This window comes from Schistocerca gregaria, chromosome 7 (genome assembly GCF_023897955.1).
Source record: "Schistocerca gregaria isolate iqSchGreg1 chromosome 7, iqSchGreg1.2, whole genome shotgun sequence".
Classification (NCBI taxonomy): Eukaryota; Metazoa; Arthropoda; class Insecta; order Orthoptera; family Acrididae; genus Schistocerca; species Schistocerca gregaria.
Genome location: NC_064926.1, coordinates 234,699,369 through 234,718,324, shown reverse-complemented (window position 1 = coordinate 234,718,324; position 18,956 = coordinate 234,699,369). Strand labels below are relative to the sequence as shown.

The window sequence follows — 18,956 nt, the reverse complement described above, 5'->3', positions numbered from 1 at the left end:
CATGATGTTAACGCCCATTTATTTTGTGCTTCAAATGAGACTGTGAGAGTACAACTAGCTCCTGTACCTTCTGAAGTGAAGAGAAACACGATATCAAAGTAAGACGTTTATTTTTAGAAACTTGTTTACATAGGTAGCATGTCGACGTAGCTACATTCACAACCATTGCTAAATGTAACTGCATTGTGTTTGGTAACTGATTTCATTAAACATTACGTTGACATACTATGATGTGGCTCGTGTGGTGACCGCGCCATCTAATACAGATTGTACTGGCTAGGCAGCTGCTTGGTGCGGAACACTTCTGACATGAAGGCAGCCGATTCCTTGGGTGTCCTCGTCTTGTTTGGACTGGTTTTGTCCACCTCGCACAGCCCGTACGTAACCCTGTATAAATAAATGTGAAAGTTTTTATTCATTCAAATGTAATGATACAGCGATGCTTACGTGAAAACATGAGACAATCACTTATGTGGGATGCGAAAATCATTACATGACAGTAGCAGCCAGTACAAGTGGTTATGTTACACTGAACTAGACAGTAAGTACGAATATTATTCGATTTTGTGTCATCCTTGGCTTTGCTTTTCGGCATTCCACATATTCAGTCACTACATAGCAACGACAGATATCGATTCATTTTAGCGACTTTTGGGTTTCAAATGTCTTACCTTACGAATACGGTAGCTTACTGAACAGATTTCCACTATCATATGCAGGATGAAGCGACAAAATGCAGGCACCGTTTCCTGACTGGTAATGGATTAAAAAGGTCCTCTAAACATTTGATCGTCAATGCGCGGTGTGCATGAAACAACAAATCGTCCCGAAACACAGTGCAGAACAACATCGCATCCACGTTCTGACAGATGTTGAAAGTCGGCTCCATGTTACGCAATGTACGCGTTCACATATTGCATCCTGGACTGCCGCACTGTTTCTCAAGTTCCAGCATCTCTCCGAATAGCGTCACAGGCGTCGTGAACTTGCTGTTTAAGGGTCTGCATATCAGGAATTGGTTCAGCATGCACAACGCTTTTCAAATACACCCAGCGGCAAAAATGCAGGGAGCTTAAGTCTGGTGATCTAGCAGGCCATGCTACAGGGCCTTCGCGTTCCATACGACGTCTGGGGAATCTGTTGTTAAGGTGTCGGCGAACTGGGGTGGTGCTTGTCACGTAACCTGCCATGTTGGCAAAGGCAGATTCTCAAGCCCAGGCAGAGTATTCCGCAGGAAGTCCACATACGTTCCTCCGTCGAGACGTCATGGAATAAAAACCGATCCAAGTACGTGATTGCCATGGATGCCTGCCCACACAGTGGTGCTGAACCGATGCTGATGGGATGCCTGAAGCATATCCCAAGAATGGTCTGTAGCCGTCAAATGACGATTATGCATACTAATGCGGCCAGTTCTGGTAAGGTTGCTTCATTGGTGAAGATCACTGATGAAAGAAAACTCATAACTGTGATTGTCTCGTGCGAAAACCATCTATAAAATTCTTCCCATTGAGCGATATCTGCTGTTGATAACCCTTGCACCCGTTGCATATCATAGGGATATTAGTGGTTGTCATTCAGGGTAGACATAATCTTACTTTGGCTCACACAACGTTGGCGTGCCATACTCCAGGATTTGTATTAGAGTTCGTGTTAGTATCCTGTAAAATCGGGTCCTCCAAATTTGGTGTATGGACAGTCCGCCGTCTCCCTGCGCGTTCACCTGTTTGAAAGGAGACGTGATCACACAATCGCCCAATAAGGGCTCGAAATGTTGTGTGACGAATTTGGTATCTGTGAGGATACTTGTTTTGGTACGCAGACATAATCTCGGCTTCTTCCTGCCTGTAATATCGGACTATTCGGCTGCTTACAGTAGGCAGCGTCAAACACATAGCCTGCAATACACAAGGAGCAGACGGCACTTGGTCATAGGAACTTTGATTCGTCAGCGCAATCCACTGTGGCGACGATGTATTTGCTTACATATGTTAATAGGACATCTGTTCCCCCATTTGAAGACAGGAGTCCGTCCCTGCAGTTTGAGGATTTATTTATGTTCAACCCATATTTCTTCACACTGAATCTCAGATTACCATGCAAAGTATATATGGAAATTGTTGTAAATGGTAGCATGGATTAGGTATACGTGGACAGAATTATTCTAACTACTGATCCTATCACTGACTTAACATATACAATGAAGTGACAACAATCACGGGATTGCAATATGCATACACAGAGTTCTCGGAAATTTTCGTTATTCACTTCTAAGGCTTATAGAGGGGAGTGCGTAAATAATAATCTTAATTAAAACCCATGTCCGTTAACGTAGTGCTTCTGTGGTATAACGTTGTCAAAACATGTTTGTAATGTGATCACTTTGACAAGTAACTGATTAAACATGACCCAGTACATAACTTTTTTTGCAGTTCCACTCATTAATAGCCAAATAAGTCGATCGTGTACCTTCTAAGGTGTTCTCTTCAATGTGATGTATTATAGATTCTTCCAGTTCGTGTGCTTGGTGTCTCCTACGAGCGCATCAGCCACGCCTGCTGACGGTGGGTGAAGGTACCCGGTCTCGAAACTGTTGCATCGTTAGGTTGAAAAGTATATGTGATGGAGTTGGACGTTTTAGAGTACGATCTTGATAAAGTAGATTTTTCATTCACTTTGTAGAGACCAGATAGTATTTCGCTTGGTAAGTTAGTCAGGTTAGTCAATCTTCCAACTCATGGTACTTGAAACCACCCTGCTGAGCACATATCACCGCTGTCCTCTCTCTCTCTCTCTCTCTCTCTCTCTCTCTCTCTCTCTCTCTCTCTCACTCACTCACTATCTATCTATCTGTCTCTGGCTGTCTGTCTTTTTCTTTCTCTGTTTTCAGTCCTTGTCAACTCCCTTTAACGAAGTGAAGCCTTGTATAAAATTTCAGAGTAATCAACTTGACAATACGTTGTACTAAGCTCGCACAGTTACGTGTTGTTCTATTGACAAGTAAATATATTGAAGTTTTATCTGTATTATGTCAATTAACACATGAAAGTATTACAATTACTCACGTGAATCCATAGTTCCATTCGATAGTGTCTATGAGACTCCACGCAGTGTATCCGATAACCGGAACACCGTCAGTGTTTATCGCCTCTAGCATAGCTCCGAGGTATTGCTGGAAATGATACACCAATACAGTACGTTGCAGGTAATGAAATGGTTACTGTAATTGTGTGGAAATTACTACTTACAGTATAGTATTCGATGCGGTCAGTATCATTCCGTCCTCCAAAATTCAAGCGACCGTTTTCTGTTATAATGATAGGATATCCTGGATACTGAGTGGCCACCCAGTTAAGTTGCTTCCGCAGACCCCAAGGAAGGCGCTGAAAGTTAAGATACTTATTACAGAAATTATTCTTATTTCCACTTATTTATGCAAGATGCTCAGATATAATATACAGTTTGTTGGCAGTTATCCCACACTAGTAACAATCTGGTATGGCTGTATTGTTTCCATCAAATTATTACAGTTATCTATTTGAACAGAAAAAAGCACTAGATCTGTCCACAGTTTAAAATCAAAGTAATTTATCGCACTTACTTAAAAGTATTAATACAATGTAGTAATTCCAATAGATTTCCTTTCTCAGTCCCTCCCATAACCATATTGTGTACAACATGTGTGCACAGTGATATGTCTCAGCAAGAAAGTCAATGTTAGTACTCTACTAAAGTAATGAGACTTGGGAAAAGAGCCGAGAATTCCAAATTGACGTTCTGAATAAGTCGCTAGTGGATGTCATCTGCCGTTCCCTTCTTCAGGCCTGTTTTGAAGTATCAATTGTTTTGAGCACGACAGTGACACATAGTTTTGTAGTGTAGTGTTGTGTTTATGTTGATCCCTATAAAACGAAGCCGGAAACTGAAACACGATGCAAGCGTACACTGCTTCTCTCTAAAATCAACATGTGGTTGTTGAACGGATCTTCCCATCTTACGGACGTGTTACCATCAGCAGTTTACGTTCCCTCACTCCAAGAGGCACTGCAATGTGAGTTGGAATATAATCCATCACAGTGATGCAATGTCTCCTGGTCATGAATTTACGCCATCACCTTTCGTCTTCATAGTAGCCAAATACTGGCTCAGAATTTTGCATCTTCAAATTGGACTTGAGACGCCTACTTCCAATCTGAGCGCTACTGTGCGCCCGTGCGTTACCAATCAGTGCAACACTATATTTCGTCGCTCCAAATATCTCTTTTTTTTTTTAGTATCACTCGTTACCGTTTTCAGCCGCCAACCTTTGCCTGGTGTGGTACATAACAAATAATTTTAGCAGGAAGGGGTGTACAAGACTGCTGGCGTTGCCTAGCTAACACCCATCTGTCAGGCTGTGGTCACTTGGCAGCAACTCGACCATCGTCTTTGCCCTTTTTGACGAAAATCGTTATATTCGTGTATTTATAATTTGTATAATAGTATGTGGGACTCAAGTACTCCCAGGTTTCGTATTACAGTTATTGATATTAACATTTTCTTTATTATGCTTGCATCTGTCTTTTATACAAATGATGCTAAATAATTAGGCTTTATCAGATTATTACATTACTCAAGGATTATTTGTTGTATTTTTATTCAGATCATTAGCTACAGTTGTTGCTATCTTTTAGTTCTTTTCAAATGGTACTAGCTCTTTTACATATGCTCCCTGAGTCTTTGTTATTTGTGTGAGATTGTGCTTCAGGATACTTAAGGCACACTGGAAACGAACATCCAATTTCCATTAATGTAATTGTCAGTGTAAGTTGTAAAACGAGGTTGGTGTCAAATTTCGTGTTAAGATTGCTATATGCAAATAATTCTTTTAGATATAATACTGTGTACAGTGGAATTTATTGTGTAGTGACAAAAATTAGTAGTAAAATAGTTTGTTTCCAGTTTCGTTATTTACTCTGTCATTCTTTCTTTCAGAGTTACGGGACATTTACCAAATATTAAAAAAACTAATATTACACTACTGCCACTGAAGATATTATTTCGAAGTAAGGTAAATTATCTTGTTTATAATCCACCTACATAAATACTTGAATCTAGTCAATAGCTCCTTCAACAAATTCATCAATTATTTACTTTTTTAATCATTTTACTGATTTATAAACAGTTCTTTGCATTGGCTTGTATTTGCATAGATTATTAAGTACAAGTAAATCCATGGTTTGAATTACAGAGACCACTCAGTTCGATCGATTTACGAAAAAGTTGAATCATTCACTAGTGGCCGCATATAGATGTATTAAAGTATATTTTTATACAAAAACCCTGCCATCAATAGTTTTTAAACTATCAATAGTGCTATTTGTGATTCTTCTTTTGAATTTTTAGTTCTGTGTTATCAGCCAACTATATATGTGGAGTAGCATAAATTTTTTGTTGCACATCCGTTAATTCTAAAATGGCTGTAACCCACTGTCTCTTCTGAGAAAATCATAAAGCTACACATGTGCTCAGCTTAATTCATTTCTGTATGTGAGAATCAGTGGTCAATACATAACCGTTTGAAAGTTAAATATGTTAATAACATCTTTCGTGGCTGTGATAAGTTGTATTTAGTCTAAACAAGACATTTATTAAAATCGGAAAAGACGATATTAACCTACAAAACTTGTAAAACTTCGACTGTGAGAAAAAGAGAACGAGAAAGAAAGAAGACAACTTCTAAATATATATTTTCATTATTAGGTTAACAAATGAACTTATTGTGAAGTTGTTCAGTTTCTGAAATGTACATATTTAACAAGAATGACATTGACAAAACTAAAAAATCTCGTAACCTACCTTTGAGATCATAATAATAATAATAAAAATAATAATAATAACAATAACTTCAGCCTTTTCCCAAAAGCTTAAATACTGGAAACTTCAATTAAATTTTTATCTACTGTGGAGATTCACAAAACAGTAAAATTAAAAATAAATTAATTAATGCTACGTCAACATGTTGAGTCTGGTTCTATGTCACGTACTGCGCATTTTTAATGACATGGTTGGAAAGAAATTATCGATGAAACCCAGTTATGAAAGTCTGCACAGAATCTTAGAATACCTTCTACCAGAAAAATGGCTTTTTATTATTAGGAAGTAAACGGCAGCTTACCAGGGTTTGAGACATGTTTTGTTCCAGTTTACACCCACGCCCTGCAATGTTTCAACGCAAAAACGTTATGCCCTGGCTGGCTAGAGCTGTGAGAAATAGCAAATGCGGTAACACCGTTTTCTTGCCTTTGCGATCGCCAATTTGTAACGCTCTGGTGCTTTCAAACGTCTTTTCACTAACACATTGTGGTCCCTTGCACATCTGTGCAAACAGTACTTGCAGCTTACCACAGGATCCGATTTAATGACAGCAGTGTCCCGCGTTTTGGATGGTGATTCGCCTGTAAGACCTGGCGTCACGAAAGTCATGTTATAGTGATTCATCCCAAAAAAGTCTGCCGAACCTGTAACAAAGTATGTTTCACCTGATTTCATTTAACTGATAAACCGAGATGAAAGGTCTAGCCTTACCAACAAATTTGTAACGTTTTGCTTGACACTCAATCAAGTAAAGAATGCTTTCATTGTGTAACGACCATTATATAATAATTGAATACGAATAATGATTTCCTTGAATGTGTGTTATAAAGACAAGTACATGAGGAAGTAACCGGTGCCGATTTGAATCTTTCAGTCGCTCCCTGAGATGGACTCGGAAAGTGCAAATGGTAATTCACTTCGCTCTAAAGGCGCCTATCGAAGTACAAGTCTTGTCCGGTTCACTGTTTCATCATGAATAACTTACCTTATATTTAACTAGGGCAATCGTGTAATAGCTCTTTTGTATCATCAACAATTATACACCTATAACCATGGAATTAGAAAACAGGTAGCGAAAACTTACAGACAACATTTGTATTTTGTATGTATTTAAGAGAGTGTATGATCAAAACATTGGATACCACCTATTATAAAGAAATAGCTTATCAATAATTAAAATCTTTCAAGAAGCTTTACAGCAAATAGAAATCTTTTCTATATTAGAATAAACGCCTGGTGAACGCTATGCATGAAATGGTACAGAACACTTCTGTTGCAAGAATCAGTCGTTATGTGTTACAAGAAGATCGAATACCAAGACGTACAAAATAAAAATGTAATCGTTAATGTTGTCATAAATCTTTTAGAATCACATCACTTTCGTTTTCTTTTTTCTTTACAGCAACTTCCATTACGTCTGAAAGCAGAAGTTATGTGTAAGGTAGCGCGCTGCTCAACCTTGATGAATGACTTCAACAAAGTGCGTATGCACTGACTGTGCTATTTGTCTCAGTTCTTCGTTGCGAAAGGTGGAAAGTGGTTGTCGTGATGTGAGCGAGCAAATATGCAGCACAGAAGGGGTATTGGTGGAGGCTTTGGGATATCCAGCCTTCGCACATAGTTCACTTCATTTTCTCGGAAACACGAATCAGTAGACGTTGTTTTCTGTTGAGATTCTTGTCACGTTAGAGTAAAATATCTTCGGTTTGAAATTGTGGCAAACCACAGGAAAGAAGCATTATTAGTACCACCTTCACTGAGTTTCATCGTCGCCACTCGCATGTTGATGAGAGTACCACGTCGTGTACCTAGACTATATAGCCCATCAACACGCTTTAGTTCAAATGGTTCAAATGGCTCTCAGCAGTATGGGACTTAACATCTACAGTCATCAGTCCCCTAGAACTTAGAACTACTTAAACCTAACTAACCTAAGGACATTACACAACACCCAGCCATCACGAGGCAGAGAAAATCCCTGACCCCGCCGGGAATCGAACCCGGGAGCCCGGGCGCGGGAAGCGAGATGCGGGCCACGCTTTAGTACTGCTGCTACCACAGTGCTGTGAGAATGTTTTCTACAGAGTGTTCCCTTGATGCATACTTTCAAAGATGGTGCACAGATGCTAAAAAAAAAAAAAAAAAAAAAAAAAAAGAGGGAGTCTGTTTTGCAGACGTTCAGTGAACGCTCATGCAATTAATCGGTAAGGAGGTAGATAAAGACCTATTAAGCAGTCATTGACTGGTTAATAGGCCGTACCAGACATTGTCTGGTTAATAGACCGTACACATGCCCGTATGTTCAGTGTAAATCAGTCTTCAAATTCACGAGGAGAAAGTCAAGGCGCTTTCTGTAATTGATAGGAATGGAGCTGCTTTTACCGCATTACTTGCTACACAGTGCGCAGTTTTCTGTTAAGGTGTAACTAACAGTGTTGCTTCCGGGCTCCTCATCCCGTTGAACTGTCAATATTTCTTTAGAAGAGGACCCTTACACTTACTCCTTGTCTTACACTCTTGGCGGCGTAGGCAAGAGTAACACTGAATAGTTCATATGTTGAGGAATAATATTTTCGTCATACACATGGGGTGATCATAAAGCTTTAATCATCATTTCGAAAATCGTCAGGTCGTGAAGACAGTTTTGCGTTTGTTTTCAGGTTCTCACTGAATCCGGCCGTTGTGGCCGAGTGGTTCTAGGCGCTTCAGTTCGGAACAGCGCTGCTACTACGATCACCGTTCGAATCCTGCCTCAGAAATGGATATGTGTGATGTCCTTAGTTTAGTTAGGTTTAAGTAGTTCTATGTCTAGGGGTCTGAAGACCTCACATGTTAAGTCCCATAGTGCATAGAGCCATCTGAAACATTTTTTACGCACTGTAATCACCATGGTACAATACAGCAGTTCCCCACTACAGGAGTACTGAAGTATATGCCCGCAGAGCGTCAGCAGTTGTCAGTTAATTCTAAACTACTTTATTTGCTGTCATATCACTTTTTTTTAATCAGCTAAGACCAGTTTTAACATTTACTTCTTCCACAGATAATCTTTTCTCATACTTTCCCTTGAAGTTAATGATACATCTCGGGAGTTCATATTTCTTAAACTATCGGCAATGTCCAAAGGCAGCTGCCATATACGTGTACTCCTAGTACTGAAACTGGTTACACAGGCAAAAGTTGACTCCCCACAATGAAGCTGACTGCAAATAAAATTACATTGTCCAGTGAAATAAAAAAATGGGTTTTCTTAATATCTCAAGAACAATGGTAGTGTTGAAAACATATGGCCATTACAATCAGTACGTTTGTAGCTTTAAAAACCTGTAGTTTCACCCTTGTGGTTGATAGATTGCAGGACAATACTAGCAAGATCTGTGCCAAGAACTTCTAATCACACGAAACTCATCATCCACTGTCGCTCACTTTCGCCTTGTGACGTGATTCACTAAGAAAATATAGCTAGAACTGACGAATCTAAGATGGACGAACATATGATTTATTTATATAACATTCATGAAGTGGCTGTGCTGGGTAACACATAATAAGTGTAACACCCCCATTTGTTGAAACCCAATGTACTTCTACTGCTGTGAGTTTGGTTACTCACCCCTAATGTACTCGATCTCTTCCTGTGTGAAAGTTGGTAGCCTTGATCGGGGCCGTCCCTCAGCCTCACTATTGGCGTCCACCTGCTGTCGCACCACAGCCGGATAATCCCCATCCTGACTGTAGATAGGGTGTGCGAACATACCCATCTGCAATATACAATTACACGTTAGTTTTCTCTCAATCATCAATGTTCTACATATACACATTTTACTTCACGTGATTACTATACGTCACACACACCCTCTAAGAAATCAACATTACACTGAAGAGTTACAGTAGATACAACTGGTTGACGTCAGAGCTGCAATACCCACCATAAACTGTCGTGCTCTATCTGCTGCTTCTGCATCCTCTGTCGAGTTAGTCTTTGGTTCAGGCCAGTCCATATTAAGTGTAATTCCCACGCTACCTGCAAAGTATATCGAAACATCCATGTACATACAAATTAGATCATGTTACTAAAGGTCATTGTGTATAGTTATTAAACTGGTGCACAAAATAACACTGATGGATCAGAAAGTATAATTTCATTTTATCCAAAGTTCTCTGATATCAGACAGACTTACATCCTCATTTGTAGCACGGAAAAAATCTTGTGTACTTCTTTCCATAGATGCCAACACTTTTACTTCTTTGTATGAAATTATTGTGGGGTAAGTGAAACAAAGTTCGGCAACAAGTATTACACTAAGAATTTTATTTCTTTTTTGTAAACTCAGGGAATATAGCTTATTTACGTTAAGTTCGTAATTTAGAAGAGCAAATTAGCCACCATTGATATTCGTGCCCACAACTACGTATTGAAACGGCCCTTTTAAAAATATAAATTCAAAACGTGGAAGATAAGTAGTTTGGACAAGTTTACTCCCGCAAGTTGGATGGAAGCGCAGGGGAAAGTCGTCCATAACATACCGATCGCCCAGCAGTCCGTGGGCGTGGTGTGGTGCATGTTTTGTACAGCCTTTCCACTGTTTGACGACATATGAGACACTAACATCGACCTAGAGCAGGAAGAAAGGTTATTCATCCGACCAGGTGATATGTTTTCATTAGTCCACATTTCAATCTTGATGATCGAGCAACCACCAGCAGTCGTAATAGACTATATCACTAGGCCAACACTGGAACCCATGGGGTTCTTCTGTTCTGCAACCCTGTTTACAACAATGCACTCCAATCGTTTTGCCCTGATACACTTGAACTGTACTCAATCATCAACATTGCCGCAGATAGCCGTCTACCAAGGTATACGGAACTGAAAGGTATGTGACGTCAACTTCGTGGGAAGATATACAAAACCTTGTCGCCTTCTCGGTGTTTCACAGTTCTTCAACCTTTTTCCACGACAATTGCACATTTTCCGACTGTTTCGAGACGCGATGCAATAGTAATCAGCTCCTTGTCAAAGTCACCTATGTCAGCGGTTTCCCCACTTTCAGACAGTATCATCGATAAACAGATTCCTCAATCATCGCTGCTTCGCTTATATTATAGGTCCATATGTATCTTCATATTAATGTACGGATTGTCCCGCCTTCGCCTTTATGACGGCTTCAACTCTCCTTTCCGGGGACGCTTTTATTGATGTGTATCGATGGCAGCTCATTTTTCTTCAAAATCCGAATCAGGGAAGATAGTGCAGGATACCATGGTATGGTGCAAAGCAAATTTTCTAACTGATCCCATATTGGGTTCAGGTGATAACTTTGGGCAGGTTACTTCATGTTCTTGTCCACGAACCACAGATGCTGCTTAATGACACGTTTCATTGTCATGTTGGTACGGTCACCGTTTCCGAACAGTTCTTTTTACTGTAAGGATTACACAATGCTGTGTTCGCTAGAGCACAACAGCGGAACCACACGCTAACCACTACAAACACCCCCATCTGTACCTTACCGTTAGTATTACATATCATGACATGTAATGTTCTCCAGGTATTCGCCAAATTGAAATCTTTCCATCTGAGCGCACTGTTCATCCCTCCTAGTTACTTGTTTACAGTTACGCTCCATCAGGTGGCTTAACTCTTTACACCACTTAAAAAGTCGCTTAGCATTGCCTACAGAGATGAATGAGGAACTTTTATACTACTGTACCCCATTTTAAACTTTCTGCGCTCAGGTACACTGCTAGTTGGACTGCTGGAAACACTTTGGAACTCATTATTGATTACTTCCACTGATTTCATGCAATTTCTTACAATAATCTCCGCAGCGTTACGATTCCAGTCCATCCAAACAAGATTTCTTCTGTAGTCGTTCGTGCCTGTTTCCACTTCACAATCATATCACCATCAGTTGTCATGGGCAACGTTAGAAGGGTTGAAATGTTCCTGACGGATTCAGTGCCTAGATGATATCGAATGCCTGCTTCAGCTTCGAAGTCACTGAGCTCTCCAGATCTACCGATTCTGCTGTTATTGCTTCTCTACTGAAAATGCAATACTCCTCACATACTTTTATACTGGCCCGTATGTCTCCCTCACGGCATTTAGTGCTCAGTTACATATTAAATGGGGATGTTCGGATATTTTGATCAGTTATTGTACACGCTTCCCTCATCACATCATCTCTTGCAACAGCACAAAGCCCCATTAAGTATCGCGGTGGACTGTGGTCAGTGGCTCGTCATACATATTTACCTACTGAAACAGTCATATGTATCAGAAGTGACTTTCATGCTGTCCCGTGGCACTGACCGTTCTGTGTGGCTCTGAACTCCTCATCGTACATGTGCCAGACCCTGGCGTGAGCTTTGATGACGGTGTGTGTCGACAGGTAGTCGCCGATGCCCGGAGCTGGTTGAGACGGTGCCACTCCCAACATAGCGTAGCCCATCGTGAACTGATGTGGCTCGTTGAATGTGATCCACCATTTCACCTGTGCAACAATAGACAGTCAGTTATGCTGCCAGGTAAAGTGATTGTAAAACGAGGCTACAAGTGCACTGTAACTTACCCTATCTCCGAAGTTTTGGAAGAGTAACCTGGCGTATTCAACGAAGTAGTCGACCAGCAACTCGTTGGGCCAGCCTCCGATGTACTGCAGTGCTTGAGGGAGGTCCCAGTGGTACATCGTCACCTACAGACGGCATAAAACAATTTCAAACTTCATGAAACGATGTAGAGAGCGTATGTTTTCGTCAAGTAATTAGCTTCACGTAATTATGCCTACACCTTCTGCGGAATTCTGCCAAACAAGAACGATGGTAGTTCTTTGACGATGTCTGTTAAAAGTTTGTAGCTGGTGGTTTGGAGATATTGATGGTTCCTATGTGATATGATAGTAACCTTCGAACGAATTATCTTTGATAAGAAACGGTTATGTCCTCGTTCTAAATATGAGGTTCTTATCTTCATTGGAATTTCTAGGAATGTAAATCCATAATCCTTGCAGAACGTAGGCATCTATACATTTGTAAACAGGCAAGGATGCTAGGAGTTTAATAAATTGCAGATAAACATAATCTGATATGCGAAATAAGTTTTCACATCTCGTAAGGTTTGTACAAGATATTTATAACTGGCAGGAATGATAGATTTGCGATAGACTGATTCAAATGTGGCTTTATTTCTTATCCCTTTAACTGCTCTTGACGTGTTAACGCGCGCGCCTTTCTACCTGTCCCTATTGTGCTCTGACGTGTACTCTGGTACTCTGAACGTGTCTACCGCGAGCCAGTGGAAGTGAAGGGGCTCTTATACCAAACTCCTCACAAAATATCCCCCGAACAGGGACCGAAATTTTGTCGGTGCAGTTATCATTTATACACAGAAGCAATCTACAAAGCTTATAAGCATGTTGCAGAGGACGTTGTGGTGAGAAATGAATTTACGAAGAAAATTCGATTCGTTGCTCTGTTTCCGAGTTAATTAGCACTGAAGTTAGCCAATCAGGTTGTTGGCGTCGCGAATTCAATCGAACCGCCAGGGACGATGTCGACAAACGTGTTCTTCGTGTGATTTCCTAAAACCGAGAGAGAGAGCGATAGAAACATTGGACTTGAAAAGGTAATAATAATCGAACCAGAGCCGAAGGCTGAGAAGTCTCGTGCGCTATCAGCTACGATATGAGAACAACGGAAATGCGCCGGGCCGTTCGAGTTTGCGAGCGATATCGTAACTGGCTACATTTAATGCTAATTAACTCTGAAATGGTGCAACGTAGTGTTTTTTTCTGTAACAATTATTTCTCAGCAAAACCTACTCTGCAACACCCTTACATGCTTTTCAGCTTGTTTCTGACCACCTTGCATACACGAATTTTTTCTATCTCTACATATTATGAACTTAAGTTCCCCATGTCACTTTCGTTTGTATGTTACCGGTTAATATCAGGAACAACTGCTGGGATTGTGCTGCTTTTCGCACTGATACATAGACTGACTGACGAGGGAGGTTTGCGCATATCATTTGTTACCCCTTCGCTGGGAAAATCGTACTGTCGTAGGTATTAATAATGATAATATCGTGTGACGAGGGCCTCTCGTCGGGCAGACCGCTCACATGGTGCAAGTCTTTCGATTTGACGCTACATCGGTGACTTGCGCGTCGATGGGGATGAAATGATGACGATTAGGACAACACAACACCCAGTCGCTGAGCGGAGAAAATTTCCGACCCAGCCAGGAATCGAACCTGGGCCCTTTGGATTGACAGTCTGCCGCGCTGACCACACAGCTACCGGAGGCGGACGTCGTAGGTACTAAACGGTGCCCATGCAAATCCGATGCAAGAAGTCAGTCACGAGTAGTATTTTTTCCTGATTCATTTGTATGACTATTTACCGCCAAACACCTTAGGAAAGACTTTAAAAAAGTAGTAAATGGAACAAGTTTACTCAAATTCCCGAAGAGTACGTACGGACAGTCTGTTATGTTTGTTTTTCCGTTCTGGAATAGTCTTGAGACTAATCCAGTCAAGAACAATATTCATTCAGATTCTTTGGGCACAAAACTGCAGCTCTAGCATTCCATGCTATCATACGAAGGTATGCACATTCACAGAAATTACTTTTCTGATATCACTCTCACTGACGCAATTGGCAATCTAGATACCGCTTTCTTCGGTGGTTGCTGTCGACAACTGTTTTTTGTTAACCCACATGGAACGCTCACTTACAGGGAATGTAAAGTACAGTCGCACGGTTGAATTTCTCACTATCCCCTTTCTGTTCTCCTTGGTCTCTACATCCGCTATGCAGGGAAAGGCACGCATGACTGACTCGTTTCTCGGAGTATTTTGTAAGAAATTGCCGTTAATTTCACTCATGAGCCAGTGAATGTGGGTTGTGCTGTTCATCTCGTATAAAACCATGACATCAATGAAAATTTGAGTTTATTAGTCAATTTACAAAATAGGTGACTGACTATGGGATATGGCCACTTATTTTGTGAGATAGACAGCCTATAGTTTCGCCTTAACTTTGACATAGCTGTAAAGTATCCGTGCAGCTTTTTTTTTTGTCTCAGTATCAATTGTAATTACACTATATGCCGCTTATTAGCGTTTGAAAATGGAAGAGAGGTTCACTGTATGAGAAAGAGTACACGAAAATTATCATTCTCCACTTACCAGAGGCTGAATTCCGTTGGCGATCAAGGCGTCGATGAGGTTGTTGTAGTAGTCGATACCAGCCTGGTTGATGAAGTCGAGGTCCCCGTTAGGCAACACACGTGACCAGGCGATCGAAAATCGATAGATGTCCGCCTGTTAGAAAACGAAGTATTAATAGTTGCAAAGAAGTGTCTCGGGATTGACAGATGATACTTTATTATCAGATTACTGCTGAACCCACTAAGGCATATCTAAAACGATAAAGAACCTGTTAAACCAGCATAATAGAAGAATAAGTAATGTGCAGTAGAATGGTTACGCATGGATAATATTTTTCCCGTTTGTTTACTGGCCACCCGGAGTGGCTGAGTGGTTCTAGGCACTACGGTCTGGAACCGCGCGACCGCTACAGTCGCAGGTTCCAATCCTGCCTCGGGCATGGATGTTTGTGATGTCCTTACGTTAGTTAGGTTCAAGTAGTTCTAAATTCTAGAAGACTGATGACCTCAGAAGTTAAGTCCCATCGGTTTCAGAGCCATTTGAAACATATTTTTGTTGACTAAGGCAAGAAATTGAGAACATATAACTTTGAACCGCACTGCCTTTTTGTGATCAAAGACAATATTTAATGCAATGACCCTGAAAATTATTTACCATTCTGGAAATATATAATAATCATAACAGAGATTATGAAACAGACGGTGATACGAAGGTGGGATAAGGTTCAAATTCAAATGGCTCTGAGCACTATGGAACTTAACAGCTGAGGTCATCAGTGCCCTAGAACTTAGTACTACTTAAACCTAACTAACCTAAGGACATCACACACATTCATGCCCGAGGCAGGATTCGAACCTGTGACCGTGGCGGTTGCGAGATTCCAGACTGAAGCACCTAGAACCGCTCGGCCACTCCGGCCGGCAAGCGATAAGGAAGCTTGTGTTACATTCAAGAATGGTACCTTCTAATTATGAAATGGATGATTTTATGGAGACCGAAAATTAAGGACTACGCACATACCTTAGGGAGTAATGTAACTATAATTCCTCGCCACTCTTCTTACATAGAATCCCCGGTAAGAAAACGGGTACTAAATTATTGAAATATAGTCATTCGAAATAAACATTAAAAACGAGTAAATTGATTAAATTCCATCGTTTCGAATATGAATAGCTAGTTATAATTCGTTTCTTCTGGAAGTTTTTTTTAACATTTTGAAATCCTGCAATTGCAGCTCTTCTGATTCACAACATTGGCAACGTAAGCTCGTACGCTCTCTCGACAATATGGAAACCAGAATTTTACGTGGCACCATTCGATTTCCCCAACTACCTTGTCTTCCATTCCATAACAATCCACAGTAACACGATAATGTCAATATACTCCACAAGTATTCATCACTTTATCTAACACGTAACCAACTGATATCCGACCTACAGGGAAATAGAGGAATATTGTATCTCTGTATATCAGCACCTAACATGAACGTCTCTGAAAGTCTTGGGAGAAAGGAAATATGGCGCACTGGTTAAAGCATTAACTCACAAAAGCGACGCGAGGGCTTCTGATCCCGTTTTCATAACACTTTTCCATAGTTTCCTGAATAGAGTAATTTGAGCACAATTTTATGTTTCGAAAGTACGCGACCAAATTCCTTTGCCATCGTATCTGTTTCAATGCTTATTTCCATGAATATTTACGTAGTCGTTGACGACAATCTTCTCTCCTCTTGTTTTCGTTTTAAGGAAAGTATTTTACTTTGTTGTACTCGTACGTTGTCTACTACAGCGTAAAAGCTGTAACTGCTTCTGAAATGTACATAATATTTTATTTTCGTACCCAAAGTGCTTGATGAGAAAAATCAGTCCCCGACAGAGCGCTACATGAATCTGAAACAGGTAGCACAATTTCTGTAGATACGGAATACTTTGTACTGTACTAATAATAAGTAACTCAGTCACCAGCTTTATTTTATCTCGAATAAAATCAGGAGACAACATCTTGAGAACGAACGGGGTGTTGCAATCTGCAAAAAAAGTTGATAAGCTTGCCGTTAGAAATTGTACTTACGTTGAGCGTTTTCAGCATCTCCACATCTTGCAGGTACTGATGGTAGGAATCGCAGGCGACGTCCCCGTTGTCTTCTCCTACCATGTATTCCGGATAGTTGTGGAACATGTAGTCCTGAATGCTCTCTCCCTTGCCTGTGCACAGATGCAAGAACGTCACAATAAATGGTCTAACCTATTAACTATTGTCATGGAAGTTATTATTCACTTGAATAAGCAACAGTAAGGAACGTGCTGAACGCACACGTTATTATAAACGCTAAATATAACGGCACGTTTTCGAATAAGTTTTCTTTTACACTTTTTTTAAATTGACTTGGAATACACTTAATGCTTCTGAACCCACCATCTTCATTCCAGGCTCCTTCGACCTGATACGCGGCTGTTGCAGCTCCAAACATGAAGTAAGCCGGGAATTGGTTGGTGGCATTCTGCGCAGAAGCAACGGCCAGCACAGCCGTAAAGGTGATCAGCAGCCTCATCATTGAGAGTGTCCAGAGCCTTTGTACGACCTGCTGCAAGCTGTGCATATATATAGTGCAGTTAGGCTATAATTTCGCAAGTTGTTTGTAAATCCGGAAATAGATAAAATCAGTTAATGTTCTGTTATCGTCCGTTAAGCATCATGTTTCTATAAGGATAGCGCCTGTTCTTACCAATGTTATCGGAAAGGTACGGAAGCACCTTGTTGAGCATTACACAGTGATATCAGCACAGGCTTTCTTATCAGTTACGTTTAATTTATTCTCGTCTGGATAATGCGTGAGTCAGATCATTAGCAATGCTGACACTGAGAAAAAGAAAGGTCGTGACTCATTACCTGGAAATAAATCATTCATTGCTTAGTTAAATAATGATTCAAAATTAAAAAGGCAATAACTGTTTATGGTTTTGGACAAATTGTACCGTTGACAAAAATCTGTGAACAGGCAATTTCGTAATAAATAAAGAATAATTATATTTCATAAATTGAGCATTCGAGCAGTAATATTTTAATTGTAAAATTCTCTAACAAAAATGTTAAATCTACACGTATTAGAAAAATGGATGTATGAAGGGTAGTCAAGTGAAAACCTAACACCCGGAACAACCGGATCATGGAATGGTTTGAAAGGCGTAATCGTGCTACGAGATGATGCTGTCCGAGGATGTTACTAGTATTTTTGACTCTATGGAGCGTCATAGTTTCTGCAAAGTGTCTTCATAGCTCTGCGCATAAATTGTGGTTAACCGCTTGTGCAAAGGACCCCTGCAGTCCCTAAAGCTCGTCTGAACATTACCAATTGGACGAAAGCACGCTTCAGCGGTTTTCTTGGGAAACACTGCAACGTCCTGGGTACAGCGCGGACCTTTCATCGTGTGATGTTCACTTGTTTGTCGGTCTGAAGAAGACATGCATGACTATCGGTTTCAGCTGGACGAGGTAGCGCAACAGTGGGTGTGGTTGTAGAACCGTCGGTGGCCGACGGCGTTCCAACAAACAAGACCTGATCGTTTCGCCTTCCAGTGGTAAAAATGCCTTAACGCATGTGGTAATAAATTTGAATGCGACTGTTCCACAACACCGTTGTGACTGGTGTTCGGGTTTCCGTTGACTACCCCTTATACGTATACGTTGGTATACCTCTAGTGGTCTAGGGTTCAGCGACAGGCGGTATCGGCATATGTCATGTCTATATCCGGGTGCGATCTCTCAACCTCAGCACTATGCGCCGTACGTGGCCTTCTGCCCACACCAGTCTGACGGGCACCATGATACCAAAACGGCAACACGCTCTCTACAACCATCGATTTCTGTGCGACAGGTTTCACCGGCACTCGCCCACATCAGAGAGTTATTAATTTACTTCAGCTACTCACGA

The 18,956-nt window shown here is 40.8% G+C and overlaps 1 protein-coding gene across 1 annotated transcript; it reads right to left on the bottom strand.

The window, feature by feature from the left end:
* Positions 1–93: 93 nt before the first annotated feature.
* LOC126281988 (myrosinase 1-like) lies at positions 94–17,595 on the bottom strand. The gene is made up of 11 exons (XM_049981373.1): positions 17,441–17,595; positions 17,096–17,229; positions 15,044–15,178; positions 12,429–12,551; positions 12,170–12,350; positions 9,783–9,877; positions 9,467–9,614; positions 6,385–6,500; positions 3,249–3,383; positions 3,066–3,172; positions 94–387 (listed from the first exon to the last, which is right to left on the bottom strand). The coding sequence occupies exons 1-11, from the start codon at positions 17,577–17,579 to the stop codon at positions 258–260; spliced, it is 1,443 nt and encodes a 480-aa protein (XP_049837330.1). The 5' UTR covers positions 17,580–17,595; the 3' UTR covers positions 94–257.
* Positions 17,596–18,956: the final 1,361 nt, after the last annotated feature.

What these genes read in the sequence shown, in the direction of transcription:
- LOC126281988 (XM_049981373.1), bottom strand. Translation starts at nt 17,579, where the DNA reads ATGATGAGGCTGCTGATCACCTTTACGGCTGTGCTGGCCGTTGCTTCT. An exon ending in AGATGCTGAAAACGCTCAAC is followed by an intron (nt 15,179 to 17,095) that starts GTAAGTACAATT and finishes GTTTTCTAACAG; the next exon opens with GCGGACATCTATCGATTTTC. An exon ending in TCCAAAACTTCGGAGATAGG is followed by an intron (nt 12,351 to 12,428) that starts GTAAGTTACAGT and finishes ATTGTTGCACAG; the next exon opens with GTGAAATGGTGGATCACATT.